The sequence below is a fragment of the Theropithecus gelada genome, chromosome 2 (assembly GCF_003255815.1).
Source record: "Theropithecus gelada isolate Dixy chromosome 2, Tgel_1.0, whole genome shotgun sequence".
Lineage (NCBI taxonomy): Eukaryota > Metazoa > Chordata > Mammalia > Primates > Cercopithecidae > Theropithecus > Theropithecus gelada.
The window spans coordinates 55124898-55145594 of record NC_037669.1 but is presented as its reverse complement, the minus strand read 5'-3'; the positions used below and the strand labels follow the sequence as shown (position 1 = coordinate 55145594).

Sequence of the window (20697 nt, the reverse complement as noted above, 5' to 3'; positions counted from 1 at the left end):
TTTTTTTTTTTTTGGAGACAGAGTCTCACTCTGTCACCCAGGCTGGAGTGCAGTGGTGTGATCTCGGCTCACTACAAACCTCTGCCACCCTGGTTTAAGTGATTCTCCTGCCTCAGCCTCCCGAGTAGCTTGGATTATAGGTGCCTGCCACCGCGCCTGGCTAATTTTTGTAGTTTTTTAGTAGAGATGGGGTTTCGCCATCTTGGCCACGCTGGTCTTGAACGCCTTACCCCGTGATCCACCCACCTCGGCCTCCCAAAGTGCTGGGATTACAGACGTGAGCCACCACGCCCGGCCAAGTTTATAATTTTTTAACACGAGGCTGGGCGCGGTGGCTCACACCTGTAATCCGAGCACTTCGGGAGGCTGAGGCCTCCTAAAGGTGAAGGCAGGTGGATCACCCGAGGTCAGGAGTTCGAGACCAGCCTGGCCAACATGGTGAAACCCTGTCTCTACTAAAAATACAAAAATTAACTGGGTGTGGTGGAGCGCGCCTGTAATCCCAGCTACTAGGGAGGATGAGGCAGGAGAATCGCTTGAACTCAGGGGACAGAGGTTGCAGTGAGCCGAGATCACACCATTGCACTCCAGCCTGGGTGACAGAGTGAGACTCCATCTCAAAAAAAAAAAAAAGAAAAAATAATTTAACATGAGATAAATTATACCACATTGGCTGGGCGTAGTGTAATCCCAGCTATTCTGGAGGCTGAGGTGAGAGGATCACTTGAGCCCGGGAGTTCAGGACCAGCCTGGGCAACATAGTGAGGCTCCATCTCTACAGAACAAAAAAAAAAAAGGAAATTTTACTATATTTACACATTGATGGGAATGACCAAGTAGAAACTGAAAAGTTGATGTAATAAAAAGAGGTGAGCATTACTGAAGTGATGTTCCTGTGCAGACAAGACAGTATGAAATATAGTACACAGTGGAGGGATAAATAGGCACAAGGACAGTTCATTTATAGCAACGGTAGGAGTCACACTTGTGTGGGTGAAGATACTGGTGGCAGGGTAGGTGTGGTGGTGGGTGGACATTCTCTTCTGGTTGCTTCAATTTTGTTCAGTGAGTAGGAAACAAGGTCATTGGCTGAGAATGCGGATGGGGAGGAGGCTTTAGGGGTTGAGGAGAGAGAAGGAGTGAAACTGCCATCTACCAGAACTACCATCTATCAGAGAGTGAAGGGCCTTGGGACGTATAGTATGACTCCGAGGCAACAATAAGGACCCTCTTGAGGTCTGCAGTCATGCATTTGAAAAGAGACAAGTTCGCATAATTGTGTTTTTGTCTGGCCATGTTCAGTTTCACAGGTACAGTATGGGTTAGGCAGAGTTAGGCTTAACTAGAGCTGTGGTTCTGCCAAATAAATATATCGAAAGTGAGAGAAAAGGCTGGGCCAGTGGCTCACACCTGTAATCGAAGCACTTTGGGAGGCTGAGGCAGGAGGATCTCTTGAGGCCAGGAGTTCAACACCAGTCTGGGTAACATAGCCAGACCTTGTCTCTAAAAAAGTAAAAATTTAAACATTAGCCAGGTGTAGTGATGTGCACCTGTAGTCTCAGCTACTTGAGAGGCTGATGTGGGAGGATCTCGAGTCCAGGAATTTGAGGCTTCAGTGAGCTATGACCGTGCCACTGTACTCCAGCCTGGGTAACAGAGTGAGACCCCAACTCTTAAAAAAAAAAAGTGAGAGAAGGAAAAAAGAGACAGCATGCAAGCGAATGATTATTATAATCACTGACTGGAATTCACACTGGATGGATGAGGTGGTAAGGGAGAACATTAAGGAGGCAAAGAATAGTGAGGAGGCAACAGGATCAACAATTCGTTGGTCCTGGATGTGCAGATGAATTATTATTATTATTATTAATATCATTATTATTATTTTGAGACGGAGTCTCACTCTGTCAACCAGGCTGGAGTGCAAGGGCTTCATCTCAGCTCACTGCAAACTCTGCTTCCCGGGTTCAAGCAATTCTCCTGCCTCAGCCTCCCCAGTAGCTGGTATTACAGGCGCCCGCCACCACACCCAGCTAATTTTTTTTCTTTTTTTTTTTGTATTTTTAGTAGAGAGAGGGTTTCACCATGTTGGACAGGCTGGTCTCGAGCTCCTGACCTCAGGTGATCCGCCCGCCTCGGCCTCCCAAAGTGTTGGGTTTACAGGCGTGAGCCACCACGCCCAGCCGTAGGCGAATAGTCCCTATTCTCATCACGTTCCCTCTTTGTAAAGCACAAAGAGTCAAAGATCAAAGGAGCCAAAGAAATAGTTCAACTCTCATTCCAAGGATAGGGAAAATCACATAGTAAGTTAGAGCCAGGACTGGAATCCAGGACCCTCCTGACCTAGTTTTTTCTCTGCTACATTTTGGATCCCTTTGGGAATCAGGGTTCACAGGCCCAAGGTCTCTTGGGGGTCCTTGCATGCACCGTTCAAACACATGGAAGTGTTCCTTCTAGGGTCAGGAAAGGATAAGGTTTCCCTTGTCTTTTAAATCTCCCTCTCCGTGGTCTTCAGAAAGTACATCAGCTTTGACCTAACAAACCAGCCCTTTGTCCCTGGGTCTGGACAGAAATTCTTCTCCCTCATTCAGTATCGCTACAACCCACTCTATTTACCTAGTGGCTTTGACATTCCACCTCCCCCTGCCCCCAAAGCTCCCTGCGGGCAGTCTAGCAGAGCTGGAGAGTGCCAATTGCCCAATTCATGTCTATCACAGCACCCGGCATATAGTAGGAACCAGGATTGGCTTTGAAGAATACAACTAGCTCATATCTATAAAGCTTATGAGTTGATTTTCCTTCCATGCACTCATTCAGATCTCTTCACAGCCCTGACAAGTCATCATGATTCCCATTTCACAGAGAAAAAAACTAAAGCTGAGGAAGGGGAAATAACTTGCCCAGGGTCACACAGCTTAACAATCATAAAATCCACTGACTCTAAATCCCTTGTCTTTCTCATGCTACTTTTGTGAGATGTTCACCCAAGCTGTTCTAACCCCTTTTTACCAGACTGCAGACCCCACCCAGTCAAAGTGAGGCCCTTCCTCACCAGAAGGCACTCAAGACAAAAGGGACTGTCAGTAAATGGCAAACTGAATCCCCTGGTCCACCTAACCCCAGACTGGCCACTCAATCCTTGTTGCCTACCCTCCCTCCTCTCACTAAGAGGCTTTTTCTGCTTCCAGGGGTGTACCAGGCAAGAAGTGTGGGACCATATTGCTGACTGCAGAAGAGCTTAGCAATTGTCGGGTCAGTAAGGGCCACATGCTAGACCCAGGAGCTCCCTTCTCTCCCCATAAACCCTTTAATGGACTCTCTGAAGGCTATGGGCAATTTGGGTGTCACCAGCCCAACTTCATCCATCCCTAGGACATTGCCACCATGCAGCTGTGTGCAAACAAGCTGGACAAGAAGGACTTCTTTGGGAAATCAGACCCCTTTCTTGTGTTCTACAGGAGCAATGAGGATGGCACGTGAGTCACTGCCATCAGGGCTCTTAGGCTGGGGTGGGGCATGTGCTTAACAAGTGGGGTAGGCCGGGCACGGTGGCTCAAGCCTGTAATCCCAGCACTTTGGGAGGCTGAGACGGGCGGATCACGAGGTCAGGAGATTGAGACTATCCTGGCTAATACGGTGAAACCCCGTCTCTACTAAAAAATACAAAAAAACTAGCCGGGCGAGGTGGTGGGCGCCTGTAGTCCCAGCTACTCTGGAGGCTGAGGCAGGAGAATGGCGTAAACCCGGGAGGCGGAGCTTGCAGTGAGCTGAGATCCAGCCACTGCACTCCAGCCTGGGTGACAGAGCGAGACTCCGTCTCAAAAAAAAAAAAAAACAAGTGGGGTAATCTCAGGAATCTCTGAGAGCATCCGGTTCTGTCTCTGGATTCAGTCCTACCCCCAGGCACGAGATAAATTATACCAATCCTTCCCACTCCCCTCCAGGTTCACCATCTGCCACAAGACAGAGGTTGTGAAAAACACACTGAATCCTGTGTGGCAGCCCTTCAGCATCCCTGTGCGGGCTCTGTGCAATGGAGACTATGACAGGTTGGCTCTGGCATAAGCTGGGGAGTAAGGAGCCAAGGACATGCCAGTGGGGTTCCTGGGCCCAAGAATGATAGTAGAAGTATCATAATAGCATTGGAGGGTCCTGCTCAGTGAGATAGAGTTTGCAGCATGAGGTTGGGTGATGAGGTTGGATGGAGAGGCAGATGGATAGCCACACAGATGGATAGGTGGACTATCCAGTGATGGATCGACTGATGGATGGAATGGTAGGTGGATGGGTAGATGAAAGGGCAGATTAACAAATGAATAAGCAGGTACATGGATGGATCGTTGGATGGGTAAACTAGCGAATGGTTGGATATGTATGTGGATGGATATATGAGTGAATTGGTGGGTGGGTAGAGGGGCAGATAAATGAATGGATAGCAGATGAATGGATAATTGGACTGATGATGGGTGGATTTGTAGATATACAGATGATGGGTGATTAACGGATGGATGAGCTGATGGATGGGTGGGTGATAAATTGGTAAATGAGAGTTTGATGGATGACTGGGGAGGCAGGAGGATGAACAGAAAAGCAGGTGGAATACAAAAAGATAGGTTGAGTGACAAGTAGATTGATGGTTGGATAGATGAATAGATGGCAAATGGATTAATGGATGGATTTGTAGGTGAATTAGTTGATGGGTGGGTATAAATTAGATGGATAGGCCAACCAAATGAATGAGTAAATGGGTAGTATAAAGATAGATGGTAGGTGAAAGGGTGAAAGATGGATGGGCACATACATGAGTAAATGAATCGTTATGCTGATGAATGGATAACTAGATGGGTAGATGTTATATAGTTGGGTAGATAGACGGATGGATGCTTGCATGCCTCAGTGAGTCAGTGAATGGCTAGACGTATAGTTAGGTGGCCAAAGAGATGAACTGATAGGTAATTGGACTGGCAAATGTATAGGTAAATAGGTAGCTAGATGGATAGACGGATGGTTGGATGGGCTGATATACTGATAGGTAGACATATGGAATGATTTAGGCATGACAGTTAAGAACAAAGTCTTTGGAATCAGGATGCCTGGGTTTAAATCTCAGTTCAGTCATTTACTAGCTATGGGATCTTAGCCAAATTACTTTTTTTTTTGTATCTCAATTTCCTTATCCCAAGATAAGAATAATAGTACCTACTTTATATAGGGTGATTGTTAAGTTAAATGAGACAATCCGTGAATGTGCTGAGAACAATGCCTGGAATACAATAAGGCTCAAAGTAGTAAAAAAACCAAACAAAAAAAGTGCTAGTGGTACTAACTACAGTAGTATTAACAGGGGTAGGTGGTTGGGTACAGGCACGGACTGATGAATGAATAGACAGGATGGGAGGTAGGTTGAAAGATGAACAACTTAATGGGAAGACAGATGGGTGCATGGGGAGATGATATGTGTGTGGTTAAGTGTATGAGGGTGTCTCTGGGATTTATCATACACACCCAGCATATGTCTGTCTCCTACATTTCAGAACTGTGAAGATTGACGTGTATGACTGGGATCGGGACGGAAGGTAGAACTGCCTCACATGGTCCCTTCTCCTGTACTTGACCCAAGCAGTTCTCAATAATATGTTGTACATTCACTGAGAACCCCAAAGTAGCTTTAGGAGCCAGGAAAGGTGATGATAAACACCAGTGTCTTGGGTACAACTGATCTCCCCAATTGTCTCTCTGGACACTGTCTCTTCCTGTTTTTCCCCTATGTTTGGCCTCCCTTATGGCCCCAGCACTAGGCTGCCCTGCAGCCTAAGTAGGGGCTTAGGATAGAAGGAATAAAAGATTCCATTCAGGTCTGGTTCCAAACCAGCAGCAGCTGCTGCTTAGCCACACCCACCTCATTGCAGCCACGATTTCATTGGTGAGTTCACCACCAGCTACCGGGAGCTGAGCAAGGCCCAGAACCAGTTCACAGTATATGAGGTGAGCATTCCAGCCCTCTCCAGATCACCCAGGCCCTCCATCCCAGTGTGCTGCGTCTGCACCTCCCTTCCTTTGTTTCTCATCATCACTGTTACCTCCTCCACTTAGGTACTTAACCCTCGGAAGAAATGTAAGAAGAAAAAATATGTCAACTCAGGAACTGTGAGTGCTCCCTAGAGCTGTGGCCCTCCCTGGATCCTTCCGTGTCTGTCCCCATTGACACAGCATGAGAAATATTGAGGGCAAGGCAAGACAGTGGGCAAGATTACCTGGAATAGTAATACTGGGCACAAGGAGCACCATTTAAGTTTTTGTTTTTTCTCACTCAGGAAATTTTTCTGATTTTACTCTTTTGCAGAATAAAAGAAAAAAACCTAAGTTGTATTTCCCAATTTAATATACTTTTGGAAATCCAACTATGTTTCTGACAGCTTCCCCTTTTTCCCTGTCAGAAGTTGAACAGGGTGGGGCTGACTGGGGAAGCAGGTGGAATCATGTGCCTCTCATCACGTGCCTCTCATCACGTGCCTCTTTCCAAGCCCCTATATGCCTCACTCCCTTCTGCCAACCCAACTGCCTTTTCCAAAGTGCCAGGGCTGCCTATTCTGTCCCACAGGTGACGCTGCTCTCCTTCTCTGTGGACTCTGAATTCACTTTTGTTGATTACATCAAGGGAGGGTGAGTCACAGGCCAAGCTCTGGGCTGAAAGCCCGGCAATAAATTACTCCCAGTTCTGAGCCCCAGGTTTCTTATTTATGAATGGTCAGGGTCCAGTGAGACCATGTAGATAAACTTTAAAACACTTTGCCAACTACAAAGTGCTCTGTAAAATGCAGGATACTGCTCCTCTTAGTTCCCTTCAGGGGGCTGCTTTCATTCTCGGCTTTCGGCTCCTCCCGGGAAGACGGCTCCCAGACCAGTGGTCTTCATTGGTGGCCCCAGTAACCTAATTGGGGCACGAATAAAGTTATAGTCAGGCAAGACAGAGAGGTAGAGACAGAGGGAAAAGCCAAGCAGACTATAGGGGACATTCTGTTTGGTTTGGTGGAGGCAGGAAGACCTGGGAAAGGTACTTTGCTTCTCTACACTTCACTTTTCTCCTGTGTAAAATGAGGATTTTTTTTTTTTTTTTTTTGAGACGATGTTTCACTCTTGTTGCCCAGGCTGAAGTGCAATGGTGCGATCTTGGTTCACTGCAACCTCCGCCTTCAGGTTCAAGCAATTCTCCTGCCTCAGCCTCCCAAGTAGTGGGGATTACAGGCATGCGCCACCACGCCTGGCTAATTTTTTTTAATTTTTAGTAGAGATGGGGGTTTCTCCATGTTGGTCAGGCTGGTCTCGAACTCCAGACCTCAGGTGATCCGCCTGCCTTGGCCTCCCAAAAGGCTGGGATTACAGGCGTGAGCCATGGCGCCCAGCCAAATGGGGATATTAATTACTACTTCAGGGCTATAGTAAGGGTTAAATTAAATGACCTATAATACACCTGACACACAGCAGGCATTTAATTCTGCTACCTAAAGTGTGGTCCATGAGCTAGCAGCATCAGCATTACTTGGGAGTTTGTTAGGCTCCACCCAGACCATCTGGATCAGAATCTGCATTTTAACATGAGCCCCAGGTGATCCATATGCACATTACTGTTTGAGAAATAGTGAAGTAATAATTATTAGTTCCTCACTTCTCAATTCATCTGCTTCCCCAACAGGACACAGCTGAACTTCACAGTAGCTATTGACTTCACGGCTTCCAATGGTGAGACATGGATAAGTGAAAAAGGGGGAGGTGGGAAGGGACTTCTAAGGGAGTCATTAGGAGTTGGTCTGGGTTCCTACCTAGGGATAAGAGTTTACCTACCCAAGAAGCACAAACTTAGGCAAAACCCAGCCAGGAAAATAGAGTACAGAAAAATAGATGGGTAGATGGATCACAGAGGGTTGAAAGGATATATAGCGCAACAGGTGGATGAGTAGGCTGATGGATGAGAGAGAAAGGGGGTATAAGGAGAGATGGATAGGTGAATAGGTAGTGAGTCTTGAATGAATGCATAGATTCATGAACAAATGGAGTGGGTACATGGGTTGGTGAGTGAGTATAATAGGTTAGCCAAGTAAGATGCATGGATGGGTATGTGGGTGGACAAATGGACCAAAGTTTAAGTTGGGGAAATAACAAGTAATTAGATAGAGGAAATGCATGAGTGGATAAATCCATATGAGAACAGACAAGAGAATGAATGGAATGGAGAGGGCTGGCTAGCTGGATGGATAAAATAATACTGCTCTACAGATGGATGGAAAATGAAGAAAAATGGCAAGTAGACAAGTGGGTAGATGGGTGGATGGATGGATGGACTGACGGATGGATGAGTGGGTAAGCAAGTAGCTGCATAAGATAATGGAGAGATTGGTGGATAAAGATGTATAAGTAGACTGAAAGATAGATGTATGACCAGGTAGATGGGTAGATGGATGTGTGGGTAGGTAGGTAAATGGATGAATAGATATAGGGATGGGTAGGTGGATAGATGAATAAATGAACAAATGGATGATTGGGTAAAATAAGGAGGGAGGACATGGGCAGAGGGCAGATAAATGGATATAGGTGGATGAATGCACACAAAGATAAGCAGGTGAGCAGATGGATGATCCAGATGATAATGAGGCTGGGGTTCCTGTGTCCCTACAGGGAATCCTCTGCAGCCTACCTCCCTGCACTACATGAGTCCCTACCAGCTCAGCGCCTATGCCATGGCCCTCAAGGCAGTGGGAGAGATCATCCAGGACTATGACAGTGACAAGCTCTTCCCAGCTTATGGCTTTGGGGCCAAGCTGCCCCCAGAGGGACGGATCTCCCACCAGTTCCCCCTGGTATGGTATTGGCCAGAGCTTAACCTCCATGCCCTGGCATCTGGTTCACCCAAGTTGATGATTTTGTTCTGTTTACATTTCTTCAAAGGGCATGTAGAGGAACAGGAAGCTATGAGAGGATAGCAGAGCAGGGAGGGGAGCAGGGCTGGGTTTGGAGGGGAGCATGAAAGGGACTGATGGAAAATGGAAGGAGTGAGCTGGAATCAGAGCACTCCTGGATGTACCCTGCATGGGCTCAGCCTGGCAGGGCATATTCTTTGACAGAACAACAATGATGAGGACCCCAACTGTGCGGGCATCGAGGGTGTGCTGGAGAGCTATTTCCAGAGCCTGCGCACAGTGCAGCTCTATGGGCCCACCTACTTTGCTCCTGTCATCAACCAAGTGGCCAGGTAAGGGAACTGGGTGGAGGTTGGGGGAAATGAGGGGACCCACATAAGGGACTGACTCCCCAAGGACAGTCACGAGCACTCTAAGTAATGTGGGATGATTTAAAGTATACAGGAGAGGCCAGGCACGGTGGCTAATCCCAACACTTTGGGAGACTGAGGCAGGAGAGTCACTTGAGCCTAGGAGTTCAAGACCAACTTGGGCAATATAGTGAGACCCCATCTCTTTTTTTTTTCTTTTTTTTGAGACAGAGTCTTGCTCTGTCACCATGCTGGAGTGCAGTGGCACGATCTTAGCTCACTGCAACCTCCACCTCCCAGATTCAAGCAATTCTCCTGCCTCAGCCTCCCAAATAGCAGGTATTATAGGTGCACGCCACCACGCTCGGCTCATTTTTGTGTTTTTAGTAGAGACATTTCACCATGTTGGTCAGGCTGGTCTTGAACTCCCAACCTCAGGTGACCTGCCTGCTCAGCCTCCCAAAGTGCCGGGATTATAAGCATAAGCCACCATGCCTGGCCCTTTTTTTTTTAATTAAATATTTAAATTTTAAAAATTAAAGTATACAGGAGGATGTGTATAGGTTATATGCAAATACTACACCATTTGATATAACAGACTTGAGTACTGAGGAGTTTGGTATCCACAGGGGTCTTGGAACCAATCCGCTGTGGATACTGAGGGATGACTGTACCTTATTATGGGGCAGAAAAGGCGTCAGCAAATTACCCTAACCCCACTGCCTGAAAATGACAACCCAGGGCTTGAGTTTGGGTAAGAGAGAGAAGAGCCTACAGCACTGTGGTGAAGGCATAAGTTTTAGCATCAGACCTGAGTGTGATCCTAGCTCCACCATTCACTAACCATGTGACCTTAAGCAACTTAGCCTCTTTAAGCATCCGTTTCATCCCTGTAAAGTGGTATGATAATGGATGACAACAGCAGCTTCCTTATAGAGTTATTGCAAGGTTAAAATTAGATAACAGTATAACAAGTATTAGCACAGTGTCTGGCCCATGGTACATGCTCAATAAATGATAAGTTAAAAACTAGAAGCATGACTGTCCAAGTTTTCAGAATAAAAATATACAAAGCAGGCTAGGCGTGGTGGCTCACGCCTGTAATCCCAGCACTTTGGGAGGCCGAGGCGGGTGAATCACAAGGTCAGGAGTTTAAGACCAGCCTGGCCAAGATGGTGAAACACCGTCTCTACTAAAAATACAAAAATGAGCCAGGCGTGGTGGCGGGTGCCTGTAATCCCAGCTACTCAGGAGGCTGAGGCAGAGAATTGCTTGAACTCGGGAGGCAGACAGTGCAGTGACCCCAGGTCACGCCACTGCACTCCAGCCTGGGCGACAGAGCGAGACTCTGTCTCAAAAAGAAAAAAAAAAATATATACACACACACACACACACACACACATACACACACACACACACATAAAGCAAAGCAAAGAAAACCCAGATCATATATCAAATGACTTTAAAAACCAGAGGGTATTAAAATAAATTTAAAACAAATTTATGAAATGACAGAACTAAAACCAAACATATGTCAATAAACATAAATAAGCTCTGTTTGACCTTAAAAAAGAAAAAGATTATTTGATTGAATAAAAAATAAGCAAACCCCACTTTATAGTAAACAGAAGAAAACCAGCTAATACAAAGCCCCTCAGAAAGCTTAGAAGTAAAAAGATGAAACAAAAAGGGAATAAAAGTGAAAGGATTTCAGTGAGATTTATATGTCACATACTTTTTCCCCTAGCAAAGATTTATTTGTTTATTTTTTTAACTTTCCTTTTAAGTTCAGGGGTACACATGCAGGTTTGTTACATAACAAACTTGACACATGGGGGTTTGTTGTACAGATTATTTTATCACTCAGGTATTAATTCTAGTAGATTTGTTTATTTTCTAATTTGCAGTAATGATAATAGATTCTTTAATAATAACCGTACAAGGCCGGGCGCGGTGGCTCAAGCCTGTAATCCCAGCACTTTGGGAGGCCGAGGCGGGTGGATCACGAGGTCAGGAGATCGAGACCATCCTGGCTAACATGGTGAAACCCCGTCTCTACTAAAAATACAAAAAACTAGCCGGGCGTGGTGGCGGGCGCCTGTAGTCCCAGCTACTCGGAGGCTGAGGCAGGAGAATGGCGTGAACCTGGGAGGCGGAGCTTGCAGTGAGCCGAGATTGCGCCACTGCACTCCAGCCTGGGTGACACAGCGTGAGACTCCGTCTCAAAAAAAATAATAATAATAATAACCGTACAAAATTTCAATAGAGAAATGAAGTAAGAAATCACCCTGAATACTGCTCATGGAATGTGGATGTACATACAGTTACTTTCCTTATGCATCTATAATTATAGTCAAATTATTATACATATAACATTTCACTACTGATTTTTTTTCCCACTAATACTGGAACCTGATCATATTTTTGTTGTTATTAAGCAGACTTCTTAAATATTATCTTATGCAACTACACTAATTCAAAATTTATTCATTCACTTAGTAAACATTCAGTAAAAGGGCAGTGTATCATGAGTGTGGGGTCTGGAGCCAGACTAGCCAAGTTAACACACTGGTTCTATCACTCACTAGGTGTGGCTTTGGTCAAGACTCTTAACCTCTCTGTGCCTTATTCCTCATTTGTAAAATGAGGAAAGTAACAATGTCTACTTCATAGGGTTGTTGTGAGAACTAATTAATATATGTCAAACACCTAGAACAGTGCCTGCCACATCATAAATACTATAGGTGTTCGCTATTACTGTTACTATTACTATCATTATTACTATTCAAAGGGCATCTGCTGTGTGCTCAGTTCTCTGCTGGGGCACTGAAGATTCACAGATGAAGCAGATCTAGTCCCTGCCCTTGGAAGCTCCCGCCTTGGTGCAGGAGACAGAAATATAAATAAATCATTACCTTCTGTAGACCAGAGCTTCCCAGACTTTTCTAGCAAGTCACCTGTCGGCAAAGGCAAGCGACAGTGTCCCTCTGGGGGAATCTGGGGGCATAGCTGAAAGCAGTCAGGCTGAAAATGTCTTTGAAGTTTCCGTATTCCATCTTAAAAATTCATGCAAATTTTATATTCTTCTCACATTGCATCCATGTTTAATTTAGGGAAAAAAGGTGTTTTAAGTGTACTTATAGTCATCTAGCTTTATCCAGCAGATCATGCAGTGAGAACCCACTTAGAGGAGCAGACAGCCCATCTTGGTCAGTGGAGTAGTATCCTAGAGGGAGGGGGTAGGGCATAGGCTCCAGTACCATAAAGGGGACTGCTCAGCTAGGTCTAGAGGACAAGGTAGACTTTATCAGAGAAACAGAAGTAGAGCAGGCCTGGTAGAAGGAATGGCATGTGAAAAACAGAAGAATGAAGGGGCAAGTTCATGAAACAGTAAAGAGTTTAATATGACTAGAGTGTACACTGTGTACAGAGGACTACACAGAGAATGGCCTTGGGATAAAGAGTAAGAGAATCAAGAGCTCCAGTTTTAGGCTCAGCTGATCAGGCATGGGCTTGGACTCCAGCTTCATAACCCCTTGGGGATGCTACTTAATGTCTCTAAGCTTCAGCTTCCTCATTTTAAACATAGAAACCTTTTTTTTTCTTTTTCTTTTTTTTTTTTTGGAGATGGTGTCTTGCTCTGTCACCAAGACTGGAGTGCAGTGGCATGATCTCGGCTCACTGCAACCTCCGCCCCCGGGTTCAAGCAATTCTCCTGCCCCAGCCTCACCAGCACCTGGGATTACAGGTGCGCACCACCATGCCTGGCTACTTTTTGTATTCTAGCAGAGACGGAGTTTCGCCATGTTGGCCAGGCTGGTCTCGAACTCCTGACCTCAGGTGATCCACCCCCTCGGCCTCCCAAAGTGCTGGGATTACAGGCATGAGCCACTGCACCCGGCCATAAAAATAGGAACTTTTAAAGTGCCTACCTTATAGAATGGGGGTGAGGATTAAATTAGATCATGTATGGCCGGGCATGGTGGCTCACGCCTGTAATCCCAGCACTTTGGGAGGCCGAGGCGGGCGGATCATGAGGTCAGGAGATGGAAACCATCCTGGCTAACACGGTGAAATCCCATCTCTACTAAAAAAAGTACAAAAAGTTAGCCGGGCGTGGTGGCGGGCACCTGTAGTCCCAGCTACTGGGGAGGCTGAGGCAGGAGAATGGTGTGAACCCGGGAGGCGGAGCTTGCAGTTAGCCAAGATCACACCACTGCATTCCAGCCTGGGAGACAAAGCAAGACTCTGTCTCAAAAAAACAAAACAACAACAACAAAAAAACAAATTAGATGATGTATGTCAAGTATACATCTGTGATTTTGATGATCACAATGGACTCTGCTGTTTCCCACTCTATAGCCAAGTGAGGCACAGACTGGCTTCTGGCCACTCACCCATTTTCTCAGCTAACTTCCAGATAAAAATAGCCTTGAAAATGCAAGGCATCTACAGGGAACCAAAGATGTACCTCCTGTGCCCCCAAACCCTTGCATTATGCCCACTGTCTCCTCTCTTCTATAGTTCCTTATTTATTTATTTTTTTAAGAGCAGGGTCTCACTCTGTTGCTCAGGCTGGAGTGCAGTGGTACCACTGTAGCTTACGGCAGCTTTGAACTCCTGGGCTCAACCGATCCTCCCTCCCACCTGAGCCTTTTAAGTAGCCAAGACCACAGATGCATGTCACCACGCCAGGCTAATTTTGTTATTTTTTGTAGAGACAGGGTCTTGCTACATTGCCCAGCTGGTCTCAAACTCCTGGGCTCAAGAGATCCTCTGATCTCATCCTCCCAAAGCACTGGGATTTTAGATGTGTCACCAGGTCCAGCCTCTCTGCCATAGTTCTACATGTAACTTCTCGTGGTTTGCACTTACCCATTCTCTCTCTCTGGAACACTTTTCCCTTTACCTTCCTACCCCCATCACCACCTGGCTAAACCCAACCCATTTTTCAGGTACTTAGGTTAGATGTTACATCCTCAAAGCCCTAACCTCAGTGCATTTTAGTAGTTTAAGCCTCTCTCTCTCCAAGGACAATATCCTATTCTGCTCCATGCTCAGCACCCAGTTTGGTGCCTGATACATAGTAGGTATGCAATTGCTATTTGTGAAATGAGTAAGTGACAGGAAAAGGTCCCAAGCCAGGTCTCTGAGGAGGCTGGGACCAGAATTCAGGAAGTGGGTAGGGGATGTAAAGGAGAATCATGGCCGGCTGCGGTGGCTCATGCCTGTAATCCCAGCACTTTGGGAGGCCGAGGTGGGTGGATCACTCGAGATCAGGAGTTCAAGACCAGCATGGACAGCATGGTGAAACCCTGTCTCTACTAACAATATAAAAATTAGCTGGGCATGGTGGTGGGCACCTGTAATCCCAGCTATTCAGGAGACTGAGGCAGGAGAATTGCTTGAACCCAGGAGGCAGAGATTGCAGTGAGCTGAGATTGTGCCATTGTACTCCAGCCTAGGCAACAGAGCAAGACTGTCTCAAAAAAAAAAAAAAAAGAGGATCATGACCCACTCCCACTCTGGGCCCTGGGCAAACTGAGCCAAAATCATTTTATTACTTTATTTTTATTTTTATTTCAGTTGGGGTCTTACACTGTCTCCCAGACTGGAGTGCAGTGGTGCCATCATGGCTCACTGGGCTCATGCAATCCTCCTGACTCAGCCTCCTGAGTAGCTGAGACTATAGGCACGTGCCACCAAGCCCAGTTAATTTTAATTTTTTCGTAGAGACCAGGCCTCACTATGTTGCCCACGCTGTTCTCAAACTCTTGGTCTCAAGTGATTCTCCTGCCTCAGCCTCCCAAAGTGCTCGGATTACAGGCGTGAGCCTCCCCACCTGTCCCCAAAGCTATTTTATAATTCTACGCCCTCTCTGTGCCTTTCCTCACATTTTGAGATCAGGTTTCAATACAGCACCATCCAATAGCACTTTCTGCAATGATGGAAAAGTTCTGTATCTGTGCAGGCCAATATGGTATTCACCAGCCACATATGGATATGGAGCACGTGAAAGTAGCTAGGGTGGCCAAGGAACTGAATGTTTAATTATATTTAATTAATTTAAATTTCAATAGCCACATGCAGCTAAGGCTACCTTACTGGACAGCACAGCTCCATCCTTTCCAGTCTGCACAGGACTGGAGACTGGAAGTCAAGAGACCAAGGTCTCCCACTACCTTTGTGCCCTCTCTAGGTCTTTTTTTTTTTTTGAATATGCATAATAAAGGGACTGGACTCAATAACTTCTGACATCCTTTTCAAGTGGAAAAAAAATCTTGGCTTCAAAGACTGGTGAGAGAAGGAAAAGGAGCTCTGGAAGCAGCTATTAGATTGACCAGGGAAGGACTGCACGGGGCCCAACAGCCCAGGCAATGAGATGTGGTCGGCAGAGAGGAGAAGGGAGAGAGAAATGTGGGGGAGAGGGAAGCAAGGAAGCCCTCAGCCTTTGCTCTTGCTCGTGTATAAACATCAAAATCTTGCCAGGGGTTGATAAACCCCTGTGTGTCTAAGCTCTGTGCTTCCTCAGCCACATGGCCCACTCTGCTTCCCTCAATTTCTGACCTCCACACAGGGGAGTTGTCGTTTAGCCCCACTCTAGTGCCTTTGGCCTTACTGTTCCCCCTTCCTAGAAAGATCCTCCTCCTCTTTCATTTAGCCTCTCTATCCTCAAACATCACTTCCTTAAAGAAACCTTCGCTGACCTTCCTTCACATCAGGATCCCATTTGTCTGTCTGTCTATCTATCTATCTATCTATCTATCTATCTATCTATCTATCTATGAATGATAGAGTCTCACTCTTGTCACCCAGCCTGGAGTGCAGTGGCGCAATCTCAGCTCACTATAACCTCCGCCTCCTGGGTTCAAGGATTCTCCTGTCTCGGCCTCCCGAGTAGCTGGGATTACAGGCATCCACCACCATGCCTGGCTAGTTTTTGTATTTTTCATAGAGACAAGGTTTCACCATGTTGGCCAGGCTGGTCTCAAATCCCTGGCCTCAAGTGATCCGCCCACCTCAGCCTCCCAAAGTGCTGGGATTACAGGCATGAGCCACTGCACCCGGCCAGGATCCCCTCTGGCACCCTGTCATAGCAGTGTCCCTTCCATCACAGCACTCATCACAGTGGTAATTTTACACATTTTTGTGTGATTCTTGGATTAATGTCTGCCTCACTCAAGAGGGCTGGGATGGATTTATTTTTTCTCCTCATGTATCTCCAGTGTCTACCATAGTAAGTGTTCAATAAATATTACTGAAGGCAGGCTAGGCACGGTTGCTCACGCCTGTAATCCCAGCACTTTGAAAGGCTGAGGCAGGCAGATCACTTGAGGTCAGGAGTTTGAGACCAGCCCACAACATGGTGAAACCCCATCTCTACTAAAAATATAAAAATTAACCAGGTATGGTGGCACACACCTGTAGTCCCAGCTACTCGGGAGGCTGAGGCAGGAGCATCACCTGAGCCTGGGACGTGGAGGTTGCAGTGAGCCGAGATCGTACCACTGCACTCCAGCCTGGGCAACAGGGTGAGACTCTGTCTCAAAAAAAAAAAAAAAAAAAAAAAAAGGTGTGTGTATATATATACATATATGCAGGCAGGGGCAGGCTGCCAGGTCTGGGGAAGGAGCATGGGTTTCAGAAGCCCCAGGTCTTGCCCACTGCCCACACAATGGCTGTGGAAGCACTGGGGGTAAGGTATTCCTGTGGCCTGTCTGGCTTTCATCTGGATTCTGATTTGGCCTCTCATCCAGGGCTGCAGCCAAGATCTCTGATGGTTCCCAGTACTACGTTCTGCTCATCATCACTGATGGGGTCATCTCTGACATGACACAGACCAAGGAGGCCATCGTCAGCGTGAGTCTGAGGAGGAGGGCTTGGCAGGGAAGAGTAATGTCAATACTGTGAAGGGGCTGAGATTTTATCCTACTTGCAAGCTAACAAGTTAGCCTGCCAGTTTCATGGATGCTGGCAGAAGACACAAGACTCTTGGATTAGAGACAGAGGACTTTGATTTCCAGCAAAAGCAGTAGCTGGAGTATTAGCATTTGCTTGAATTCTCTAAGTCCCAGTTCCCACTGGATGATGTGAAGTGGGACAGATGACACTTGCAGCCACTGTGGGTTGCATTACAGAAGAGGAACCCTGAGCTTAGGGAACTTGAGTCTTTTATAATGGACAGTAAGCATGCTTGCCTTTTGTTCCAAAGATCTCCAGGGAGACCTTGTTTTAAAACTATATTGGACAGTATGCAAATATGCCCTCTGCTCTAGAGGAAAATACTGTATTTTTCAAGGCTGCTTGATATAGAAACATCCTTCAAAAAGTAGTCTGGGGCAGAGAGAATCAATGCCTCTGCTTACAAAATGTGCAGAACTATGACACACATACTCAGAGAACTGTCTGCCAACAGTCACCTCCCTGGTGATGGCTGCTTGCCCCAACCGTTCACCCTCTTTCCCCCACAGGCCTCCTCATTGCCCATGTCTATCATTATCGTTGGTGTAGGACCAGCCATGTTTGAGGGTGAGTAGGAAGGGGTGTCCCTGAGTGGGACTAAGAACTAAGGAGAAAAGTGGGAGGGGGTCGGGTACTTGGGCCTGCCTCACAGAAGAGACAAGGTAAGATACCCCTGTGTGAAGCCTTGGCCAAGTCACAGACCTTCTCTGAACCTGTTTCCTTATCAGAATCACGGCTGATGATACTAATATTTCCCCTGGGGTTCCTGGGAGGACGGGCTGCCTGGGAGGCATAATAATAATAATAATAACTCCATAACAAAGCCTGATATCTGTAGGACTTGATCACAAGCATTAGGCATTCTTCTGATGACTCCAAAGGGGAGCTCAAAGGGAGGGGGCAACATGGGGGTGGGGCTGGAGAGGCCAATCAGCTGAGGGGTGTCTTTTCTGCAGCAATGGAAGAGTTGGACGGTGATGATGTGCGCGTGTCCTCTAGAGGACGCTACGCAGAGCGGGACATCGTTCAGGTAGACCTGACCTGGGAGAGGTTGCGGAACTGAGAGGCACAGTGAGAAGAAGAGGCTAAGTTGGGAGCCACTCACACTTACTGCCTTCTCAGTCTCCTACTTTTTTCCCTGTCACTCTTTCATCCTTTCTCATTCATTGAATACATCCTTTTTGATAAATAGGAAGGTTGCTGCAGCCTTGGTGCATCCATGGTGTAAGTCGGGAGGTCCCCAAGGCCCCTGCCCTCTAGTGGAGGCAACCAACAATAAATAATCACGCAAATAAATATCTCATTAGATTGTGATAAGTACTCCAGAGGAATAGCAAATGCCACTGTGAGAGCCTGTAACAGGGACCTAACATAGGTACAGTAGTCAGGAAACGGTTCTTTAGCTTGCCGAGACCAAAGGGAGGTGATAAGCATTACAGGGAGAGGAGCAGCATGTGAGAAGGCTCTGAGGCCCAGAAGAACTGGCCCAATCAACAAAAATGCAGAAGCTAGGGTAGCAGGATCATACTGAGTGTGAGGAGGGAGGCAAAATTTGGGGGTTTGTTATAAAAGAATTGGAAAGCTCTTGAAGGATTTTACATAGGGGAGTGAGATGGCATTTTAAAAGGATCTCTCTAGCTGCTGCATGGTGGGTGGACAGTAAGAGGGCAAGAGAAAAGGCAAGTAGACTCATTAGTGAGGAAGCCTTTGAAGTAGTAGAGGGCGGTGATAAAGATCTAGCTGGAAGCAGTGGGGAGGGAGAGAAAGTGGCAGGTTCAAAAGATATTTAAGAAGAAAATGTTACAAGACTTGATGATTAGATGATGATGGGGAGTGAGGGGGGCTGTAATCCCAGCACTTTGGGAGGCTGAGGCAGGTGGACCACCTGAGGTTGGGAGTTCGAAACCAGCCTGACCAACATGGAGAAACCTTGTCTCTACTAAAAATACAAAATTAGCCGGGCGTGGTGGTGCATGTCTGTAATCCCAGCTACTCGGGAGGCTGAGGCAGGAGAATCACTTGAACCTGGGGGGAAGCGGAGGTTGCGGTAAGCCGAGATCGCACCATTGCACTCCAGCCTGGGCAACAAGAGTGAAACTCCGTCTCAAAAGAAAAAAAAATAAATAAAAATAAAACATAATTTTTTGAAAAGAGGTCATGGATGGATATATACATTTGGCAGTCATTAGGAAACAGATTTTCTTTTGTTTTTTTCTCCCTTATCAGCCCCTCTCCCCCCATACCTTATTTCTTCTTCTCCGCTCCCAAGACCCTCTCCTAGGCCTCTCTCTCTTCCCAGCCCCTTCTCACAGACTCCTCCTCCTTCTTGCCCCAACTCCATCTCTCTGGCCTCCTCCTGTTCTCAGGATCCCTTCTCCCTGGTCCCTGCCCCTTTTCTCCCCTGATCCCTCCTTTCCAGTCTCCCTCCCTACCTCCTGGCCTGCTCTACTTCCTTCCAGGGAACAATTTTTAAAGTCATGGAAGTGTATGAAATCATCCAGGAAGAGAGCTGAGAGAGAGAAGGGACCAGGTTTAGAGAGCAGGTAGACCCAGAGGAATGGTGGTGGGAGTGGGGAGCTTCAAGAAAGGTAAGCAAGAAGCCAGAAAAGTGTGGTGTCAAGAGTGGGATGTGTCCAGAAGAATTATGGTCAAATGTAATGGAAAGCTAAAGAGAAGTCAAGCAAGATGAGGACTAAAAATTACTGTTCACTGGACTGATTTAGAAACACAGGGCCACTGACGACATCAGCAAGAGCAGTTTCAATGGCCTGTGTGAAGCCAAACTGGAGTGGGTTGAGGGTGGAAAAAAAAGTAGGTGGAGAGAAAGCAAATGTACAAAACTGTTCAAGATGTGGGGAGGGAGATACTATGATAGTTGGAAAGAGATGCTGGAGATCAAAAAACAAGCCTCCCAGCTGTACCCCCATGCCCTCTCTCCTGGTCATGGCTTCTCTCTTCTTGTCTGTGCCTGACCCAGTTCGTCCCATTCCGAGACTATGTTGACCGGTCGGGGAACCAGGTGTTGAGCATGGCCCGACTGGCCAAGGATGTGCTGGCGGAGATCCCGGAGCAGCTGCTGTCCTATATGCGCACCAGAGACATCCAGCCTCGGCCCCCACCCCCTGCCAACCCCAGCCCGACCCCAGCTCCAGAGCAGCCCTGAGGATTCCACATATCCAATGCCTCACAGTCTGCTCGTCTGCTCACCCACTGCTTCTGCTTTAAGCCAGAGGCACCTGGAACCCTGGACCTCACTGGGAGGACCAACTTGGAGGATCGATGCTGGCTGATAAGCCCTCCGCCTCCTTGCCTGCAGAGGGCCTGGCACTATCACCACCTCCCTGCCTTCATGCCAATAATAAAGCTGATCTGCACTCCACCTCTGTCTCATGCATATTGGGGAAGGAAGACTATGGGACCCAAGGACTGGGGCCACATCAAGAAGGGGGAAACCAGGATGGCTTCAGCTA

At 46.9% G+C, this 20697-nt stretch overlaps 1 protein-coding gene across 4 annotated transcripts in view; it reads left to right on the top strand.

The window, feature by feature from the left end:
• Nucleotides 1–20606, top strand: part of CPNE9 (copine family member 9) — a 27053-nt gene extending 6447 nt beyond the window's left edge. For 2 of the 4 annotated variants that reach the window (XM_025376484.1, XM_025376483.1), the window contains 14 exons: nucleotides 3189–3252; nucleotides 3373–3476; nucleotides 3945–4049; nucleotides 5535–5576; nucleotides 5910–5985; nucleotides 6094–6147; nucleotides 6602–6663; nucleotides 7694–7740; nucleotides 8674–8855; nucleotides 9120–9247; nucleotides 17023–17125; nucleotides 17737–17794; nucleotides 18184–18257; nucleotides 20205–20606. In XM_025376484.1, coding sequence (XP_025232269.1) covers nucleotides 3189–3252; nucleotides 3373–3476; nucleotides 3945–4049; nucleotides 5535–5576; nucleotides 5910–5985; nucleotides 6094–6147; nucleotides 6602–6663; nucleotides 7694–7740; nucleotides 8674–8855; nucleotides 9120–9247; nucleotides 17023–17125; nucleotides 17737–17794; nucleotides 18184–18257; nucleotides 20205–20390 — 1285 coding nt within the window. In that variant the 3' untranslated portion in view covers nucleotides 20391–20606. Of the gene's footprint in view, nucleotides 1–3188; nucleotides 3253–3372; nucleotides 3477–3944; nucleotides 4050–5534; nucleotides 5577–5909; nucleotides 5986–6093; nucleotides 6148–6601; nucleotides 6664–7693; nucleotides 7741–8673; nucleotides 8856–9119; nucleotides 9248–17022; nucleotides 17126–17736; nucleotides 17795–18183; nucleotides 18258–18419; nucleotides 18520–20204 lie in introns of those variants that run through there. The other 2 variants (XM_025376487.1, XM_025376485.1) reach the window with 2 other exon arrangements.
• The last annotated feature ends 91 nt before the right edge of the window (nucleotides 20607–20697 follow it).